Source organism: Elephas maximus, chromosome 7 (assembly GCF_024166365.1).
Source record: "Elephas maximus indicus isolate mEleMax1 chromosome 7, mEleMax1 primary haplotype, whole genome shotgun sequence".
NCBI lineage: Eukaryota > Metazoa > Chordata > Mammalia > Proboscidea > Elephantidae > Elephas > Elephas maximus.
This window is the reverse complement of record NC_064825.1, coordinates 71,623,748-71,643,576: the sequence shown is the minus strand read 5'-3', so window position 1 is coordinate 71,643,576 and position 19,829 is coordinate 71,623,748. Positions and strand designations below refer to the sequence as shown.

The 19,829-nt window shown below is 34.6% G+C and overlaps 1 protein-coding gene across 26 annotated transcripts in view; it reads left to right on the top strand.

Annotated features, from left to right (window-relative positions):
- SOX6 (SRY-box transcription factor 6) overlaps positions 1–19,829 on the top strand; it is a 657,692-nt gene that overhangs the window by 384,477 nt on the left and 253,386 nt on the right. For all 26 annotated transcript variants that reach the window (XM_049890540.1, XM_049890534.1, XM_049890527.1 and 23 more), the window contains one exon: positions 11,002–11,091. In XM_049890540.1, coding sequence (XP_049746497.1) covers positions 11,002–11,091 — 90 coding nt within the window. The remainder of the gene's footprint in view (positions 1–11,001; positions 11,092–19,829) is intronic.

Genomic DNA, 19,829 nt, shown 5'->3' with positions numbered 1-19,829 from the left:
TAAGGTCCAATGCATATCTATCCTACTTTGAGAGGAAAGTCACTTTAAAAGGAAGAAAAGAGACATATGTTCATAAAAAGACTTATGAATGAGTTTTTATATCATCTTCATTTCTAATATCCTGAAACTGGAAACCATTACATGTATACAAACAGATGAATGGCTAAACAAATTATGTGTATTCATACAGTGGAAATTATCCATTAATAAAAAGGAAAAAAAAAAACTGCTAATACATGCTGCATCATAAGTGAATCTCAAAAACTTTTTGCCAACTAAAAGAAGCCATATCTAAAAAAGTATATACAGTTACTTCCATTTCAATGAAATTTAAGAGTAGGCAAAATTAATCTATAGTGTTAGAAATCAGATCAGTGGTTGCTTGAGGCTGGGAGTAAGAAGGAATGACTGAAAGGGAACATATGGAAACTTTTCAAAAATGTTCTGTATCTTCTTTGGAATGGCAGCTACGTTAATACATAATTTGTCAAAATTCATCAAATTGCACATTTAAAATGGGTAAATTTTATTATATGCAAATTTTATATCAATATATTTGATTAAAAAAACAAACTGAGTCACTGATGCACACAAAAAAGTGATCTTCAGTTTATCAAGGAATTTGTTTTAGCACCTACTGTGTGCACAGCTCTGGGTTAAGCATTATGGAAGACTACAAAGGGATATCAGAAACATTCCCTGACCATCAAGGAATATAATATCCATTTAGAGTAATGTGATATATACGTAATCACAGGGCGGTAAAATTGATAAGTAGTAGTAGTGGTTTTAGTAGTGGTAGATATAGAAGAAAGAGTTATGAAGCTCAAAGTTAAATGAGCTAATATATAAAAAGATCATGAAAAGCAAAGTGGCTGACAGATAATACGTGCTCAGCAAGTGTTGATTATTTTGCTGTTTGGAGGGTGAGAATTTATGTTTGAAGTGGAGAATCAAGGCGTAATTGAGGAGGTGTTCTACATACGGTACAACAGGAAGTTTTTTTCTGTAAGTGGCAAAAAAGTGGGGAGACATTCAAGTTAGGAGGATGTCATGAGCAAAGGGGTAGATGAGTGACTGGTGCCAGATTATAGAGGGTCTTCAAAACCAAGTTAAGGGTGTAAACCCCTTTACAAATGATGCTTTATGAGTTGCCAATACCTAACTAAAGATAAGAAGGGATGTATTATCAATAAAAATATATTTTATAAATTCATTTTATAACACTAAATATAAAGTCAATCAATCAAAACAGTGAAGCTGTTTTGATGATGAACACAAAAGTTTTGAAATCAGGGATGTAGATCTCAGATGGAAGTCTTTTTCTTTCAGTCAGCCTCAGCTTTTGATTTATTTCTGCCATGTTTTCATTTGGTTACATGATGTTCAAATAACAATTTACATAGGTAAGTAATTGTAAATATTAATTGTAAATAAATAACAATGTTATAACGGTTCATTTTCAAGTCTGTATATCCTTCAATAAAGCAAGAGGTTTATTTCAAGGTTTACATAATAAATGTTTTAACCTGGTAGAACATGTAATGCTTTGGTGGTCACCAGTGTGTTAAAATTTGGAACATGCTGCATTTAATTGTGTATGCCACTTTTTATTATGGTTTGGATATTGTTTAGATTTTTATTTATTTTTTTTAATTACGCATGACTAAAACTCAAACTAGCTTAAGCAAAAACAGGAATGTATTGGCTTACAGTACCAAAAATCCCAAAAGGAGAATTTGGCTTTAGCTATTTCCGGTGTTGGTGGAGAATATTGAATATACCATGGACTGCCAAAAGAATGAACAAATCTGTCTTGGAAGAAGTACAGCCAGAATGCTTATTAGAAGCAAGGATGGCAAGGCTTCATCTTACATACTTTGGACATGTTATCAGAAGGGACCAGTCCCTGGAGAAGGGCATCATGCTTGGTAAAGTAGAGGGTCAGCGAAAAAGAGGAAGACCATCAGTGAGATGGATTGACACAGTGTCTGTGACAATGGGCTCAAACATAGCAATGATTGTGAGGATGGCACGGGACTGAGCAGTGTTTCATTCTGTGGTACACAGGGTTGCTATGAGTCGGAAATGACTCGATGGCACCTAACAACAACAACAACAACAATTCCTGGATGTAAGTGTGCTTGCTGTTGTTGTGTGCTGTTGAGTCGATTGATTCCAACCCATAAGGGCCCTATAGCACAGGCTAGAACTGCCCCATAGGGTTTCCAAGGAATACCTGCTAGATTCAAACTGCTGACCTTTTGATTAGCAGCCATAGCTCTTAACCACTGTACCACTTGTGAGCATGGTGCAGGACAGGGCAGTGTTTGGTTTTGTAGTACATAGGGCTGCTATGAGTCAGAACCAATACGATGGCACCTAACAACAACAACAGCAATGCCTATGGATATAATCCCATTTGGTAATGGGTTGTCTTTGTTATGTCAATAAGACTGGATTACTGTAGGGTATTCTTGAGTCAGTCTCTTCTGAGATATAAAAGAGATTAAACAAGCAAGCAGAGATGAGGGAAGACAGACACCATGCCACGTGAAAATCACCAAGGAGTCAAGGAATAAGGCCCTTCCCCCAGAGGTGACAGAGGAAGCCTTGCCCTAGAGCTAGTGCCCTGAATTTGGACTTCTAGCCTCCTAAATCAAACCAAACCCACTGCTGTCTAATCAATTCTGACTCAGTGACCCTACAGGACAGAGTAAAACTGCCACATAGGGTTTCCAAGGCTGTGAAGCAGACTGCCACATCTTTCTCCTGTGGACTGGCTGGTGGGTTTGAACTGCTGACCTTTTGGTTAGCAGCCAAGAGCTTTAACCACCGCACCACCAAGGCTCCTTAGCCTCCTAAACTGTGAGAAAAATAAATTTCTGTTTGCTACAGACACCCACTTATGGTACCTTTGTTATATCAGTACTAGATAACTAAGACATCATCTACTCCTATTTCTGTTCTTTTCATCTTTGTTTTGTATTTTTAGCTTCATTCTGTCTTATTGAAGACCAGGTATTTCCACGTACCAGGGAGGATGGCCGTGACAATTTCAGGCCCACATGCTTAGAACTTATAACCTGTGCGTAAGAGAGTTTTCTGACTAGTTTCAGCAGAGAATTCTGAATGGGTCAAGTACCTTTCTGTATGTGTGGGAGGAGCAGTAGGAGGTGGGTAGCAGAGTACTGTGATTGACAAATCCATCAGGGCACTGGTGGCATTCAGAAACATTTCCCCTAGGAAACGAAGAGGAGGAAAGGATACACTGAAGACACAGAAATTATTGTTTCCATAGTTCAATATAATCTTAACAAATATTTAAGTGTATATCTGAAAAAATACTCAAATGAAACATCTGATGAATCTCTAGAGCAGTGTTCCGTGTTACACAGTTTGAAAGCCTTGGCTTTTGACATTGGAGGAGCAGAGAATAGAGTGTGGAGGGGATGACATGATGATTACTATTTTAGTAATCTGGGAGTCATAGTTTCTAATGGGACATTTTTAATCCCAATAAAACTGTGGCACATTTGAAGGCCTCAAGATCAATAAGCTACAGTGAAAAAGCAAGGCCTCAGGCTGCACATATACTTCCTGTACATGAAGATAAAACCTGTTTTGGAAGGGATTACCTTTTGAGTTCAACAGTACTTTTGAACAGTATCTTAACTATTCCATAATGGGTGGTATTCAGGAGAAGAAAGCTTTTAGTTCAAACAAGATAAGGCGTAATGGCAAAGGAAATATGGAAGAACAAGAAGACCAGCATAATGGAGTGTGTATGGGGGAACTGACTGTTGAACAAAATTGACTTTTATTGAAAACATTGAATTTTCAACACCCTTTTCCAAAGAACTAGAGTGTTTCACTCCATTACTGAAGTAATTAATAATAGGCATAATTATTTGTTTTCTGCGACTGGATGCTACGTTGTAGAGACTATAAAATCGATGTTCAAATAATGATTTAAATAGCTATTCCAGCAAAACCAACACTGAACTGGAGGCACAGCTCTGGAGGGCCTAGAGCAACGCATACCCCCGTCTCACAGAACAAAAGACAGGCCTGAGTTTTTAAAAGTTCTTGGGCGGGGAAAGATGTATGTTTATTCATAGGCACAGGTGGGGATATGTTAACTAAGATGTGCTCTCAGCAGCTTTCTAAGAAGGCTCCTGGCCCAGAGGCCTCTGGGATAATCGTAGCAGGACTTATTATGGGGTGTCGTACCTGCGCAGTCTCTTGTTCCCCTGGGTTCGATTCCCTGGCTGGGGCTGTAGCCCCTCACTGCCCCTGGTGGAACGTCACACAGCCGTCACAGGTAGTTGTTCTGCGCATGTCCCTGGGGCTGGTTTTCTCCAGTTGCTTCTGAAAGGCAACTTTAAAGAAGTTTGCGGGGTGTTTTTAGATACTCTGCCCCATTGTTCTGGGGAATGGCATTGTTTCTGACCCGGACCCATTTCTCGTTACTTTGTTTGCAGATTTGTCGGCCCCTCTGTTCCTTGTCTTATTAAGTCCCTAGGTTCCACACGCAACCCCCATCACCTCCCTGATAGTATCGCTTACCCCTCTTTTACTTGTGTCTCCTCTAACCACGCCAGTCTCTTTGCTGTCCCTCAAACAGGCACCCTCCAATCTCAGGGCCTTTGCTCCCTGTCTTAGTAGCAGTTTGGCTTTGATGGATATTCTAAAGGAATTTGGTTTGGAATGATCCCTCTGTGATTGTTCTAGGTGCTAGGAAGCCTGGAAAGCAGATGAGATACCTCTTATCTGCACGTATGGAACAATGTGACTTTCATGAATATATGTCAAGCACCAATTTTAAGGAATCCCCATGAAAAAGTATCAAAGATTTTGATAGATGAAAAAAGTCCAGACAGAGAATATTCCATCTAGTGTGATGATGTCTGTATGTGCAATTCTGGCAAGTTTCAAATGTGGGGCCTTTTCCTACTTATGCACATGCCATAATGCATTGAAGATGGTCTACTGACATTCCCGATAGCTCCCATTGACACACACACATGCACACACACCCACACACAGTATATTATCTAGTAAAGTGTTTGTGGAATTAACATTTTCCCTGGAAGGAATATATCTGATTTAATGACCGAATCATTTTAAGGCAGCACAACAGAATTTCACAGGAACTAAATCTATTTTCTTCACACTGATCATGCATGTTTTACTCAAGCATTGAGTCATTAGCATGTTTATAATGGTTCTAATTTAGCACAACATTTTCTGAATTTTTCCTTGAGTCATTTACAAATTGTTCATATTGAATAAACAAAGGAAACAGATTGCATTTTATACTTAGTAATTTATCTGAAAGAAGAGGGGAGGGTTAATTGTTTTAAAGTTTTGGTCTGTTTGGGGAAGTGAGCCTGCTTTTTCATTGCCAGGCATACAATGCCATTTCTCATCTTTTGGGGGGTATGGGGATATACCATGGAGGAGTAAAATGAAAAATTAGGACCGGGACAAGATTGGCCACTCCCAGAGGGGAGTGTGGAGCAAAAGGGGAGCTGGCACGAGATTATCCCAAACAGTTGGTGCATTCCTTAATGATCAAGTGCTTGAGAAGCCCAGCTCTTCCTGGCAGAGCATCTGTGTTGATGTTTATATCATTGCCCTGCTGTATGGGAAAAGCATGCTTTCTCTTGCTACTTGGCTAAAAATAGGATGGAATATAGCATTGTATGAGATATTTTGAGATAGCAAAAACATTTAAAAGGTTAAAGGTTTGGCTTTGGGATCAAAAAAGATCAGTAATATAAGTTATGATGTTCCTTGCAGATTGAATATTATCTAGTGTTTGTCTCTGATTCGAACTCTTGGTTAGGCAAGTTAACGGTAGGTTCATTTGGAACAGTCTGAAAAACCCACTCTGCTGTCTTTTCTGTCAGCCTCCCAGCATGAAGAGCAGGCTTGAAAACAGCCTCTATTTATACCCCCTTGTTCTTATTTGGAAAACCAGTTGTTTCATTGAAGAGAGAGAGAGAAGGAGAGCATGAGCAGGCATCAGGGAGTGCGCTTTGTACGTTATAGTGACTTCAAAATAAAACTGGCACATTTTAGTGTCTAATTATTTTTAGTGAGCTTGGAGGGTTTTAATTAAAATTTAAGAGTGCTCTTCAAGCTCTCCAAGCTCCAATTTTATCCCACTGTCTTGTGGAACACTTGTCACTGTGGAAAAATGTACAGTAACTGTCATGTGCAGTCTCTGTGTTTCCTAATGAAAAATGTGGGATGTTATCAGAAGGGATTAAATATATATTGTCAGAACTAGTTGTAAACTAAGATCATGGGTATTTTTAATAAGTTATCATTGTTCTTGGCTATATAGAATATTTATTGCATTTGAAATTCGATTCCTATGGTAAAAATACAAAAGGAATTGCTTTAATAGTTTCTTAAAAGGTCTGCTAAAGCAGTAGGGAATCTGCTAATGGGGATAGTAGTCATTGTTTTTCTTATTAGAATATCTAAAATAGATTTTCTATGTCATGATTCTAATGTTTTAGCATTTCTAACTTTAAATATCACTTTGAAATAAAGAGAACAATGGTAAGTGTTTACTCATAGGTAACTTGTTTTAAAGTACAAGAAAGATTTTGCACATTATCCTTGCAGCTCCCCCATGCTTTAATTTTAACCATAATTTATTTACTCTCTGGCACTCATTTGAAATACCTTTATTTTGTGCAGAATAAGAGTTAATATTGCTGCAGCTTTGTTTAACTAGTAATTCAAACTCGTTACTAAAATATCCTGTACACACTAGGAAATAAATATCTCAAACACTCTCACTTCAAGTTTCTCTGGTACCCTGGTACCATGAAATAAATTATTAGCAAGCAAAAACATCATCGAGCTGGGATGAAGCATTCACAAGTTACCTGGCTTGAAACCTAGGTACTTAGGAAGCAGAAATACTGCATTTCAACCCATTATATTAACATTCTTGGAAGGCTTCTTAAAAATTAACTTTTAAAAATTCATTCTGAGTTGTGTCTTTCCTTTTTCCTTTGGAAAAGTTTCTTGGAAGAGATATACGTATATTTGCAAAGGAAAGAAAAAAAATACAAATAAACTTTGCAACTGAGAATCATTTATAACATATCAAAACCTTTTACATCTTTGATTAAAATATAGAAGAAAGCAGCTGTTGGTTTTTTGATAAAATTTTTTGATAGTCCTGTTTTAATCACTTTTATTTACAAAAACTAGATAAAATAAAGTCCTTTAATTGAATATATATTGGTTTATGAAAACTAATTCTTGAAGAGGAATTAATTTTGGCATTTACCATTTTAATACTGAAATGTTATGGTTTGCATTCATTTTATATATATACAAATGTGTGTATATGTGTGTGTATATATATATTTTACAGTTTTATGCTGTAGGGTTTTTTTTTAACATCAATTTCTGAAAAGCATGTAGTTCCTCCTGTTTTTCAGCTGCAGACAACACAGTCAAGCAAGGATAACAAAACTTGAATAGGCAAACTCAGATAATAAAATGTACAGTATATTGTTTCATTGTTTTAAGGATTGTACCTCCTTGAAACTGTGTTAGTTATTTTCAAGTCAATCATGTAAGCATATTTATTTCTGTAAAATAATCTAAGCATATATGGGGATGTTAAGTCCTTTTTTTCTGTTTGGCATCTTACATGAATACTGAGTTAAAGGCATTCTGTGAGGTGTTACTCTTTTTGTGTACGCAATGCAAACCAGGCTTGTTTAATTATTTTGACCTCTTTTGTTTTTGCATTTGTGCATGATCTGAATAGGGCAAGTCTGATCTAATCAATTGACTTTATAAAGCTATCAGTAAAAAACTAATTGCCGTCGATTTGATTCCAACTCATGGTAACCCCATGTGTGTCGGAGTAGTCATGTGCTACACTGGGTTTTCAAGGCTGTAAAACTAGTATCCTATTAATGTAGTTGAAGGATGTGGCATAAGATTGATGAATCCTTATTTTAATTTGGACTTTTATCAGGATATTGATTTGAGTGGGAAATTTGAAAATATAAATTTTTCTTTATAACTTTGTATATTTAATATATTTTCTCATTTCATGTCAGAAACCTCTCAGTGGGGGCAGCGGTATCCTCTGCCTAAATGATATTTGGCAGCAATCTGCTTCTCTGGTCCTTTTTTCTCTCACCTTACTAGCTTTATATTATAGCACAGATAGTGCTTAGCACTAATTGTGGCATGCCCTTAGAGGTTTGGCAGCCACATAATTAGGTGGAAAAAAACAATACTTTTTCAAGAGAGGCTTCCTTACAGTTTTGACTCTTCCTGGAATCTCCTAGAACGGAGATTAAATGTTGACAGAATTGTCTGCAGTGACTAGTTTTCCTGTTGACAAAGGCCGTCAGTGATGGTTACTAAATATTTTCACGGCTACAAATGTAGACGGTAAAAGACTCCTTTATTTTTTCCCTCAGTTTCTTCCACTGAAATAGGAACTCATATACCTAGATTAACTCAGCATTACGGTAAGGATTAATTTTCTAATAGGAATGTGAACTGCTTTGACATTATTAACCATTTTATTAATAAGTGCCTTTTATGTAAAGGTGTATCCACACGCCTTGATTTATGTTTGAAGTGTGTGTTCCTGTTGTCCATATAGTTCTATTTTTCTCCCATGGACTTTCAACATTATTTTCCTGGAGCCTTGAAAGATTTCAGGCTTATTTATAGAACTGAGAGGCATATTTTAGGCTATTTTGTATCTATGTATGTATCTAATTCTAGTTTATGAACTTGCTCTGAATTTGTGATAATTAACTAATAAATTGGGCATTTGTCTTTTGCCATTATAATATAAACTCTCGATTCAAATGTTAAACAGAAAAGTTATGCTTTAGTACTTGCATCAGTTTAATGTAATGTTGTAACATATGAGAGGGTAGAGTAAAAGTAACAAGACTGGGTAGGATATGAAGTTGAAGACTTTTTTGTTAATCATTCTATCCATTTTCTGATGTTCTATCAATCTCTCTCAAAAATTCAAATTCAATTTGAGAAAGAAGTAATCTCTTATAGGCATGGCTTTGAAAATTTGCCTCTTCAGTCTCAAACTTAAAATTATCTTTTTTGTGACTTCATACAAAACACACAAAGAGCACAGTATACACCTCATTTCTGTATTTGAAATAAAGAAGTGGTTAAGAGCTCAGCTGGTAATCAAAAGGTTGGCAGTTCGAATCCACCAGCCACTCCTTGGAAACCCTATGGGGGTGGTTCTTCTCTGTCCTATAGGATCGTGATGAGTTGGGATTGACTTGATGGCAGCGGTTTTCTTTTTTTCTAAGACACCACGTTGGCAGTTAAACACAGCCTGAACGTACGCATTATGCTTAAGGGTCCATTGAAAAGTCATTCAGAATCCTACTTTTAATCACAGTGCTAGATTGTTTTTTGAAGTCTAAGAAATACTTTGTAGGAAAGAAAGAAAGAAGGAGGGGAAAAAGGAAGGGAAGGAAAGAGAGACATGAGGAAAGCGCCAGGGAGGTTTTATTTAATAGAATCAAGCTGCCTTCTATTTAGAAAAAAACTTTACCTCCTGTCGTAGCTAGCTAGTATGGTTGTTCTTCATCAGCCATTTCATGACACACTGATCTGGATTCCATCCAATCCTTGATTGATTGATCATGTCATGGACAAATGTTAATTGTTTTCACCAATACTTTCTAATCAGGCAGTGTTCTTCTCATCTCTTACCCAGGGCTCACTGTCTTTTTCTAAAGCTTATCTAGCTTCTAAAACCCTTTAGATCCATCTTGACCTTACTGTCATTCTGAAAAATTCAAGGAGGATTTAGAAGCTGGAGAAAAAAATGAAAGGGAAAATGCTAAAGAGATAGGTACTGATGTGGGAGAGAAAAAGCGTTTGGAATTGGAGTAACCATTTGAAATATAATTTTAAAAAGAAGTTATCAGAATTTTGACACTTGGAATGTTAAAGTTTAATGGGAGTATGCTTTGCACTAGGGGTTTAGTATTTAAATATGCATTCTTTTTTGGAAACATGGCCTATTTGTTTAGATTTTGAAGCTCAAAAGATGTAAGTATATAGTCATAAGCAGTAGCTCCAGTTGCAAATCCATCCAAATAGGCAGAAAAAAGTACTCGTTGAGAAAAATTTGGTAATTATTAGGACATTCTAAAACATGGATTTCTGTAACCTTTATGAATCATTATAAAAACAAGTGTAATAACTCTCTATAATCTATATTGCTATTTAGAAGGCAGTAGGGCAAATATTATATAAATATTTTCATTAATAAGAATATGAATCTCTTATATAAGAGAAAAGTTTTAGTAGTTTTAATTACTGACAGGCAGTGAACATCTTGGCTTTATTTTCTCCCTGCTTTGCTCTAAATGAGTGTTTCACAAAAGTTTTATATGTTTACTTCTTTTTTAAGGACTAAATGGTTACAGGTTGATAAGCTTCTCCCTTGAAGGTTACATAAATTTTGAATGGCACATAAATTTTGCTTAGGCTTAAAAACTTATCTGGATTAAAACAAATAACATTTAAACATAAATATGTAGGAAAGAGAGCCCCCTTTTTTGTCCTATGAATCTACAAAATGATACATTTTACTTGAGTATTAATAAAATTATGATTATGATACCAAGACAAAATTATTACATGTTGTATCCCCCCCCCCCCGGACAATGGTTTAAAGAATCCTCTAGCAAAAATAAACTTAGTTGTGATATTTTGAACTAGACAAAATAAGGAAATTTTCTATATCCTGTTGTTAAAACACCAAAAAAATAATTTTGTGCAGTTTTAAATGGGAGAATTTCTCTATCCACTGGCTTTCTGGATTTATAATATACATAAATTTTTACATATATTAAAAATAATTTAGTAATTTAATAATATATGTTTAAATATATATATTTGCATATATATTTTAAATATATAATACACATATATTTTGTGTCTTGATAGATTCCTCCTGCATGGAAAAACTACTTTCAAAAGATTGGAAGGAAAAAATGGAAAGACTAAATACCAGTGAACTACTTGGAGAAATTAAAGGTACAATATACAAAATATCAAATATATCAATACAGAGATGTTATTTTGTATAGAAACATATTTGCTGCTCTTCTGTACCCTAGAAGTCTTACCTCTAACACTTGTTTATAGACAAAAAGGTAAATGTATAGTGTGTCTTGTAACTTTTATTCTTTCTGATGTTTACAGAATGAAAATTTTACCCTCTTTTTGTACTAGTCTTTAAATATATAATTTATAGGATAAACTGCTTTATTAATTTACTTAGAAGAAAAGTATGAAAAAGAGTAAAATATTCTGTCAAAGCACGGACAGCAAATGAGAGATAATCTTAGTTCTTCCTCTTCAAAATCATAATAATAGCTTAATTTATACATTCAGTTCATTAATTTGAATTTCTTCTGATCAAAAGAGGTTAACTGTAGCACCTTTTAAAAAAAGAGTTTATAGAATGTGCTGTGTATGCTAGCACATAATGATTTATGGGAGGATTCTGAGTCTTGGTTAAAAAACAACTTGGTTAAAATCAATGCTCTGCCACGTACTAGATGAGCAACTTTGGGCTAGTCATTTAATTTTTCTATACTTCAAATTTTTACTCTTTAAATTGATGACAATAGCAGTACCTACTTCATAGGCTCATTAAGAGAGTTAATACATATAAAACTCTTAGAACAGTACCGTTCACTTCAGAAAGCACTCATGAGTATAAGCTGTGGTTATTGTTATTATTAGTATGCCCATAGGAATTTAGGTTGATCAATCTCCAACAGATTTCATGGGGTTTAACATTCCATGACCTCCTACTTTGATGAGGGTGAGCATTTTTATTTTTGGAGATATATGATTGGTATTATTACTTTGAAGCGTGTTAAAAAGTGGACATTCCCAATCCATTTCAGTATTAAGTTGCGCTGTCAATCAAGAAGTTACACTTCTTGCCTAACAAAACTCTCTTTTGTTGATTCCTCTATGGAGATGAAGTACTTTAGCCCTGGTTGCTTGTATCACAAAGGGAATCCATGATCATTCATTAGTCATCACTTTGACTTGCATTAACCATTTGGGAACTTAACTGCATTAGTTTCCTGAATTTATTGAACAATTTTAATTGAATCTTTCTATTAGCTGTGGATAATACCTCACTTAAGATCAACATTTGTCAATATTTATCTGGCAAAAAGGAGCCCTGGTGGTACAGTGGTTAAAGCACTCAGCTGCTAACAGAAAGGTTGGTGTTTGAATCTACCAGCTGCTCTGCAGGATAAAGATGTGGCAGTCTGCTTCCGCAGAGATTTATAGCCTTGGAAACCCCATGGGGCAGTTCTGCTTTGTCCTAAAGGGTCACTATGAGTCAGATTCAACTTGATGGCAATAGGTTTGGTTTATCTGATAAAAATGTTATTTTGAATTTAATACAGAAAATTGCCAAGTGTTCAGGGATGTTATGTTCAACACAAATGAAGAGAAAAGGAAGTCATCTCTTTCCCAATGAATAATTAATAACTCATTCCATTAACTAATACAGTGTCAAAATCAAGTGGAAATTGGATATTGTTTTGAATTGCACTGCTTCTGTTTTGTACTCATAAAGGCCATTTGCTATTTTGGAAAAAAAGAAACTCAACTTATAACTGACGGGTAGAAAGAAAGTCATTAGTGACATATTCTCTATCCAGCTGCGATACCATGGTGTGTGCTACTTTGCACGTCATTCTGTGTTTTCTTCCCTTTCCAAAGTCATTGGTTTTATAACAGTGGGAACAGAAGTGGTTTATGCAAAGGCAAGCTTTTGCCAGCATGAATGATGTGGGTCTTGCTTTCTCTTAGTTATGTAGAAGCTAACATTTGATTATGCTGTGATTCAACATCAAATTTTTATGCTTTCGAGTATCCTTTCCGCCCATATTCCATCTTTATTTTTAATTCTAATTATGAATTAAAAATCTGAAATGTGTTAGTCTTAGATACTCGAACTATATAAATCTCCAATTGAAATGCATGCAAAATTCAGCTTTTCCAATTCCTTAGCTTTTTTTCTGTACTCTGTGTTATGTACTTTAATTTGTGTCTGCTATTCTGAGTTTTATGAGCATAGAAGGTAAGATTCTTACTAAATTTCCTCTTTAGATTTATTTTACATAATTGTCTCTTCTTACCTTCTAATACACGTTCTAGAGAAAATACACCAATAATGTATTATAATTTAAAAATAAAAAAGTTAGTGTTCAAATAGTTTCATTCAGCCACTGCTAAAATCCATCACATATATTTAGTCTAGATGAGACCAGTCCAAAAACCAAATCCACTACCGTCGAGTTGGCTCCGACTCATAGCGGCCCTATAGGACAGAGTAGAACTGCCTGATAGGGTTTCCAAGGAACACCTGGTGGATTTGAACTGGTGACCTTTTGGTTAGCAGCTGTAGTACTTAACCACTACGCCACCGGAGTTTCCAAGTTATTTTAAGCTACCTAAACTAGTCATCATTGTTTTGAAATTTTATAGTCCTTTAAATGCTATTGTCAAAGATAAATAATATTGTGGGTTATCTGTATTTAATATCATATCCCTATTTTTTAATTGCTCTTATTTTTTTGAGTACAAAATTTATAAATATTTATTGTAAGAAATATGGGAGAACACACAAAGAAAATTGTCCTTTAACCCTACCTGTATTTTACTGTGTAGCCTTTTAATTTTTTCTATGGCTATATATGTTAAATGTTTACCTATAAAATTAGAATTGTTCTTTGTTATGGATTGAATTGTGTTCCCCCAAAATATGTGTTGTAAATCCTAACCTCTATGCTTGTGGTCATGGTGCAGTGGTTAAGAGTTTGGCTACTAACTAAAGGTTGGCAGTTCAAATCCACTGGCTGCTCCTTGGAAACCCTATGGAGTAGTTCTACTCTGTCCTAGAGGGTCACTATGAGTCAGAATCTACTTGATGACAACCGGTTTTGGTTTATGCCTGTGGTTATATCCCATTTGGGGATGGGTTGTCTTTTTTATGTTAATAAGGCAGGATTAATGTAGGATATGTTTTAAATTAATCTCTTTTGAGATATAAAAGTGTTTAAATAAGTAAGGGGAAAAAAGCAGAAAAGGGGGAAAAGAGATGACAAGCCACATGAAGATAGCCCAGGAACAGAAGCTCAAAGATACATAGGACGTTCCCCCAGAACCAACAGAGAAAGAAATCCTTCCCCTAGAGCCAGGACCCTGAATTTGGTCTTTGGCCTCCTAAACTGTGAGAAAATAAATTTCTGTTTGTTAAGGCCGCCCATTTGTGGTATTTTTCTTATAGCAGCACTAGATAACTAAGACACTCTTCTTTTATAGTCAATTTTTTTCATTTAGTGATATATTGTGACCTTCTCTGTGATCAGGCCATCTTCTAAAATATTATTGAACAATTTTAGTTGTTTTTACTGTTTTTCATTATGAAGAACACCTTGAACATGAATAACTTTTTATTAAATTATTTCAGCTTATTAGTAGTTATTTGCTTAGGATATATTCCTAAAAGTGAAATTATGGGCCAAAAAATATGGTCTTTTTAAGAAAAAAACAGCTTTGATTTTATATGCCAAATTGCCCTTCAAAAAAGTTATTGTGTTTTGTGTTCTGTGCATCTGAAAGTGTTTAGTCTCTGTTTCCCTCAGTAACAAGTTATTACTTAAAAAATTTCTTGACAGTTTGATAGGAGCAAAACAGCATATCATTGCTGATTTAATTTGAATCTCTGATTACCGTATTTTTACGCAAATAACGCATGCCTTCTATGTTTGTTTGCCAACTGCTCCCTCCCCCCATGAGTTATTTTCGTAAGAGATGCTATGCTGATTTTTTTTTTTTTTACAGCAGCATGTTAAAAAAAATTGGCACAGCAGCACTGATTAAAATACCTTGCAGAGGTAGGGAGTTGCTGTAAAAAAATTAACATAGCACACTTATGAAAATATCTCATGGGGGAAGGGAGTAGTTGGCAAACAAACGTAGAAGGTTTGTGTTATTTGCGTAAAAATACAGTTATTTGTGAGAATGAAGAGTTTTACATAAATTTATTTTCTATTACATGCCTCTTCTTTGGCGAATTGCCTATTAGTGCTAGTTACCAATTTTTCCTGTAAAGAATTTGAATTGTTCTTACTGATTTGTTTAAGAACTCTTAATACATACTTTAATGTTTTTAACCTTTATTTTTTATATATATTAGATTTTGTCATTTGCTTTATTTTATTGCTTTGTGTCAAATCTTTCCATCTCTTCTTTTATGTTTCTTCTGTTGGGGATTTGTTTAGAAAGGCTCCCCCTCTCCCAGAGATTAAATAAATATTCGGCTATGTTTTCTTCCAATTCTTTGACTGTATTTTTAACATTTAACTCTTTAATTCCTCTTAAATATATTTTAATGTATAAGGTCAGTTAGAGGTGTAACAATTTTTTTTTCTCAAGCAATTAACCAGTGCTCTCTGTGCAATTTATGAAATAATCCATCTTATCCCCTCTTACTTGAAATAGCATGTTTTATTACATAAAAAAAAACTGGTTACATATTTGAACCATTTTTCAGATATTGGTTCTAACCCATTGATCTTTCAATCTATACATTTATTAGTGCTGTGCTATTTTAATTTTCTGGGTTTTTATGCTATTTTAATTACTATAGTTTTATAGTATCTTTCAAAAATAATCATTGCAAGAATGCATTCATAGTTTTCCTTTAAGGTTTTCATACTTCTGTAACTTTTAAAAAAACTTATTATATCAAATTAATTGAAATACCAAAGTGATTTTTTACGTTATGTTTTTATAAAACTATGGGTGAACTGATACCTTTACAGTATTGAGTCCATTTATTCAATTCATTATTACCCACAACAAAGTTTTATTTTTTAAAGAAAGATTCTGTACATTTCTTTTGATTTTTTTTCCATAATAATTAGTATTTTTGTTTACTCTTGTGAATGAGATATTCTTCACTCCATTTTCTTTTGCTACAATGTTTAAGGATGCTAGTGACTTTTGTGTATTTATTTGCTTATCAAATGTATTATCTCTAGTCATATTTCGGCTGGTATGTTTTCTTCTTTTTGGTAGTTATGTTTCTTTTCCTGTTCTGTTATCACAGTGCCTGGAATGTCAAGAATAATATTAAGTAATAGAGTTGATCACAGGTATTTTGGTGTAGTTGTTAATTCATGGAATTGATTCTGATTTTTCACCAGTAAGTATTATGTTGATTATAGATTTAAGATATTCCTTATCATTTTAAGAAACACCATTGTAGTCACAATGTATTAGGAGTCTTTACGAGAAATTCTACTTTATTTTATGACACATCTTATTGATTTTTGTTATTTTATTTTATTTATCAAATGAACCCTGATTAGTCATGATATAGTCTTCTTGTAATGTACTGCATAATTTTATTTGCTCAAATTAGTTGTTATTTTTACATCTGTAATCATAAATGAGATTGCTTTGCATTTTATTTATTTCTACTATCTTTGTTAATTTTTAGTGCCAGGGTTCCTAAGTTGAATTGGAAAGCTTTTCCTCCTTTTTTAGGATATGTAAAAAATTGAATATATAGCACGCTACTTATTCCTTGAAATTTTGAAAGAATAAACTCATAAAACATTGAGGCCTTGAGGCCTAGAATTTTCTTTGGAGATAATTTTTTTTTCTACTTTTTATTGAGTAATTTTTGCCAATAAATATTTTCCCTAGAAATCTGTATAATTCATTGAAATTTTTGAATATGTTAGCATTGATTTGCATATAAAGCCAAACCAAACTCCACTCATAGCAACCCTATAGGACAGAGTAGAACTGCCCCATAGGGTTTCCAAGGAGTGGCTGGTAGATTCAAACTGCTAACCTTTTGGTTGGCAGCCGACCTCTTAACTACTGCGCCACCAATGCTCTGATTTGCATGTAGTGTCTCTTATTTTTCAATTTTCTGTTTATCTGTTGTTATATCTTATATCCCATTTTTAATTTAGCAAATTCTGTGGTCTCTCCTTTTTGTCCCTCAGTTTTACTTGCCATTATTTTATTATATTGCTCCTCTCCCTCCAAAGGATCCAATTTTTTAATTCGACAATTTTGCTGTTTTTCTATATGCCAGTTAATCTTGTTTTCCCTTTATCATCTCTCTGTCATTTTCTGTTTCCTTTTTATTTTGTGTTTTGATGTACTCTGACTTCCTAAATTGAATACTTTATTACTGAATATTCTTTTCTATTTAATAAAAAAGGTACTTACAGCCATAAAAAAAAATAGATATGTTTTTAGGAATAGATTTATCTGCATCCCATGAGTTTGTGCTGCTAGAGTTTGCATGGTCGTTATTTTCTAAATAGTCTATATTAATTTCTAACTGATCTATATTTATGTAATTCTTAACTTTACACCTTCTCTTGGATTATTAGAGTGTATTTTTTTTTAATGAATCCAGGGAAGGGAGGAAATATAGTCTCTACCCCTAAAAAAAAAAAAAATTTTTTTTTTTTTTTTTTTTTACCACTGGAAAATTCTGTCTGGTAGGTAGGTAGTAGAAAGAGAATTAAAGTGTGGGCAATAGAACAGATAAAAGCAGTATTAAGATCCTCAACCCAGTGAGCTTAATATTACCACATAATTAGGAAACAGTAAGTTAATAATTTTCTCTTCAACTTTAAAACACCAGACAAAAAACTAAACCCATTGCCCTAGAGTTGATCCTGACTTTAAAAAACAGTGCTTTCAAATAACATTGTTAAATGTAAATGAAGTAAAACAATGTTTCTAAAACTCCTCAGTAGGAGCTGGGATACTGCTAAAGTTTGAGAAACACTGAGTCAAGGAATTTTCAGTGAGTCTGTATCGGAGTCCTGTCTAATATTCTTTCAGAGACAACCCTGCCATCATCCCCCTATCACTTTTTCCTAGGCAGCCCCTTTCCCAGGAGCAGCAGTAATTGAGGGCAAAGTGCTGTAATTGGCATAAATTGAATAGCAGTAATGTCAAAGTATTGCTCAAACCAGGTTAACATTATTACAAGTATTTTTTAACAAACTTTGTTCTTAAGAACTTAAATGAAATATAGCATGAAAAGCTTAGACCCTTGCTGTGGTTTGATTGCATATGAAGTATTGTGTTCAGTCTGGGCACAATATTTTCAAGGGATTATTATCAAATTGGAATTTATCAAAAATTACTAGATTGATGCAGGGTCACATTGAATATGAATAATATTTGAAGACCAAGGGAGATGTGGTAGCTGGTTTGAAGCTTTGTTGGCTAGAAGAGGACAAGATTTGTTGTGTGTTATTTTAGGGGGCTAGGGTATAGAGATGGAAACACTGGTGGTGCAGTGGTTAAGTGCTATGGCTGCTAACCAAAGGGTTGGCAGCTCAAATCCGCCAGGCGCTCCTTGGAAACTCTATGAGGCAGTTCTACTCTGTCCTATAGGGTCGCTATGAGTCGGAATCGACTCGACGGCAGTGGGTTTGTTTGTTTTTAGTGGAGGGTATAGAGAAATTGTTTTCAACATACAAAAGAACTTAGGAAAAATTATGGCTGTTGGACATTTGATATAACTGAACTTCATTGAGATAGAGTGCTTCAAATATAATAGGTTTTCAGTAAGTGTTGAATGAATGAATAGATGGATGGATGAATGGATTAATTAATTTAAAAACTGGTTGGAAATTCTACTCTGGGAAATTTTAAACAGAGATGTATAGGGCATTCCTACTATGGTATAATGTTACCCTTGTGACCTCCTAAGGTTCTTTCCAAATTAATACTAGTCTTCATTATATTTTCTTAATTATAAAACTGATTTTCAAAATATTGTCTATTTCTTATCAATAAATAATAAACTGCCTTATTGTTTACAAAGTAAACAAAATAATAAAACACATGGTTATTATATTTGATCCCTATAACAGTCCCAGTGAGGAAGATATTATTACTCATAAATGGGTAGAATGAGACTGAGGGAAATTAAGTGGCTTGTTCAAAGTCACCCGGAAGGTTGTGGTGGTAGGGCTTGAATCCCAGTCTCTAAAGCCTCTGGTACGATACAGAGTCATTCTCAAATTCTTCTTCAGAGTCTTAGAATTCTGCAGTGGGAGCAAGGGAAAGATAGACTCTAGGCTGCTCCTCTCCCCACAACACACAACCAATATAGCTCCACTTTTACCCGTTTCCCTGTAAGTGAGGCAGTACAGCAAAGCAAGAATTTTTATCTTGATCTATACCAGAATGAGAGAGAGGGGGTAAGACAGGAAGTACTGGCAGGGTCCATAACCCATTTGTTTATTTGTCTATTTGTTTGAGTTGTATCAAGGGAGCGAGGATACCAGAATAGTTATGAGACATTCCCAAATGCGATAGTGACATACTAAACGATGTCTATAGCATCAAGATTTCATCCTCTGTCTCAATAGATGAGTCTAACCCTCTGTGGTTTATATAAGAGAATCTCAGCCAGCCTCCCTGTTTTACACACATGCCCCTCAATGCTGTAGCTGGCATCATCTCCTTGGTGTGAAGGCGCCTCCCTGGGCAGTGTGCCAGGGAAACAGTAATGTTGGTTGTTTGAGTTAGAGCAAACTGTGCTTAATGTTTGTCAAACACACAGATGATAAGAGAGACAAAATAAATAAATAATTACGTGATATGAACCAAATAAGGAAAATAGTGTTTTCTTTTCTTGGTCATTTATGATTAATTATTTCAATATTTACATTTAGGGTTAA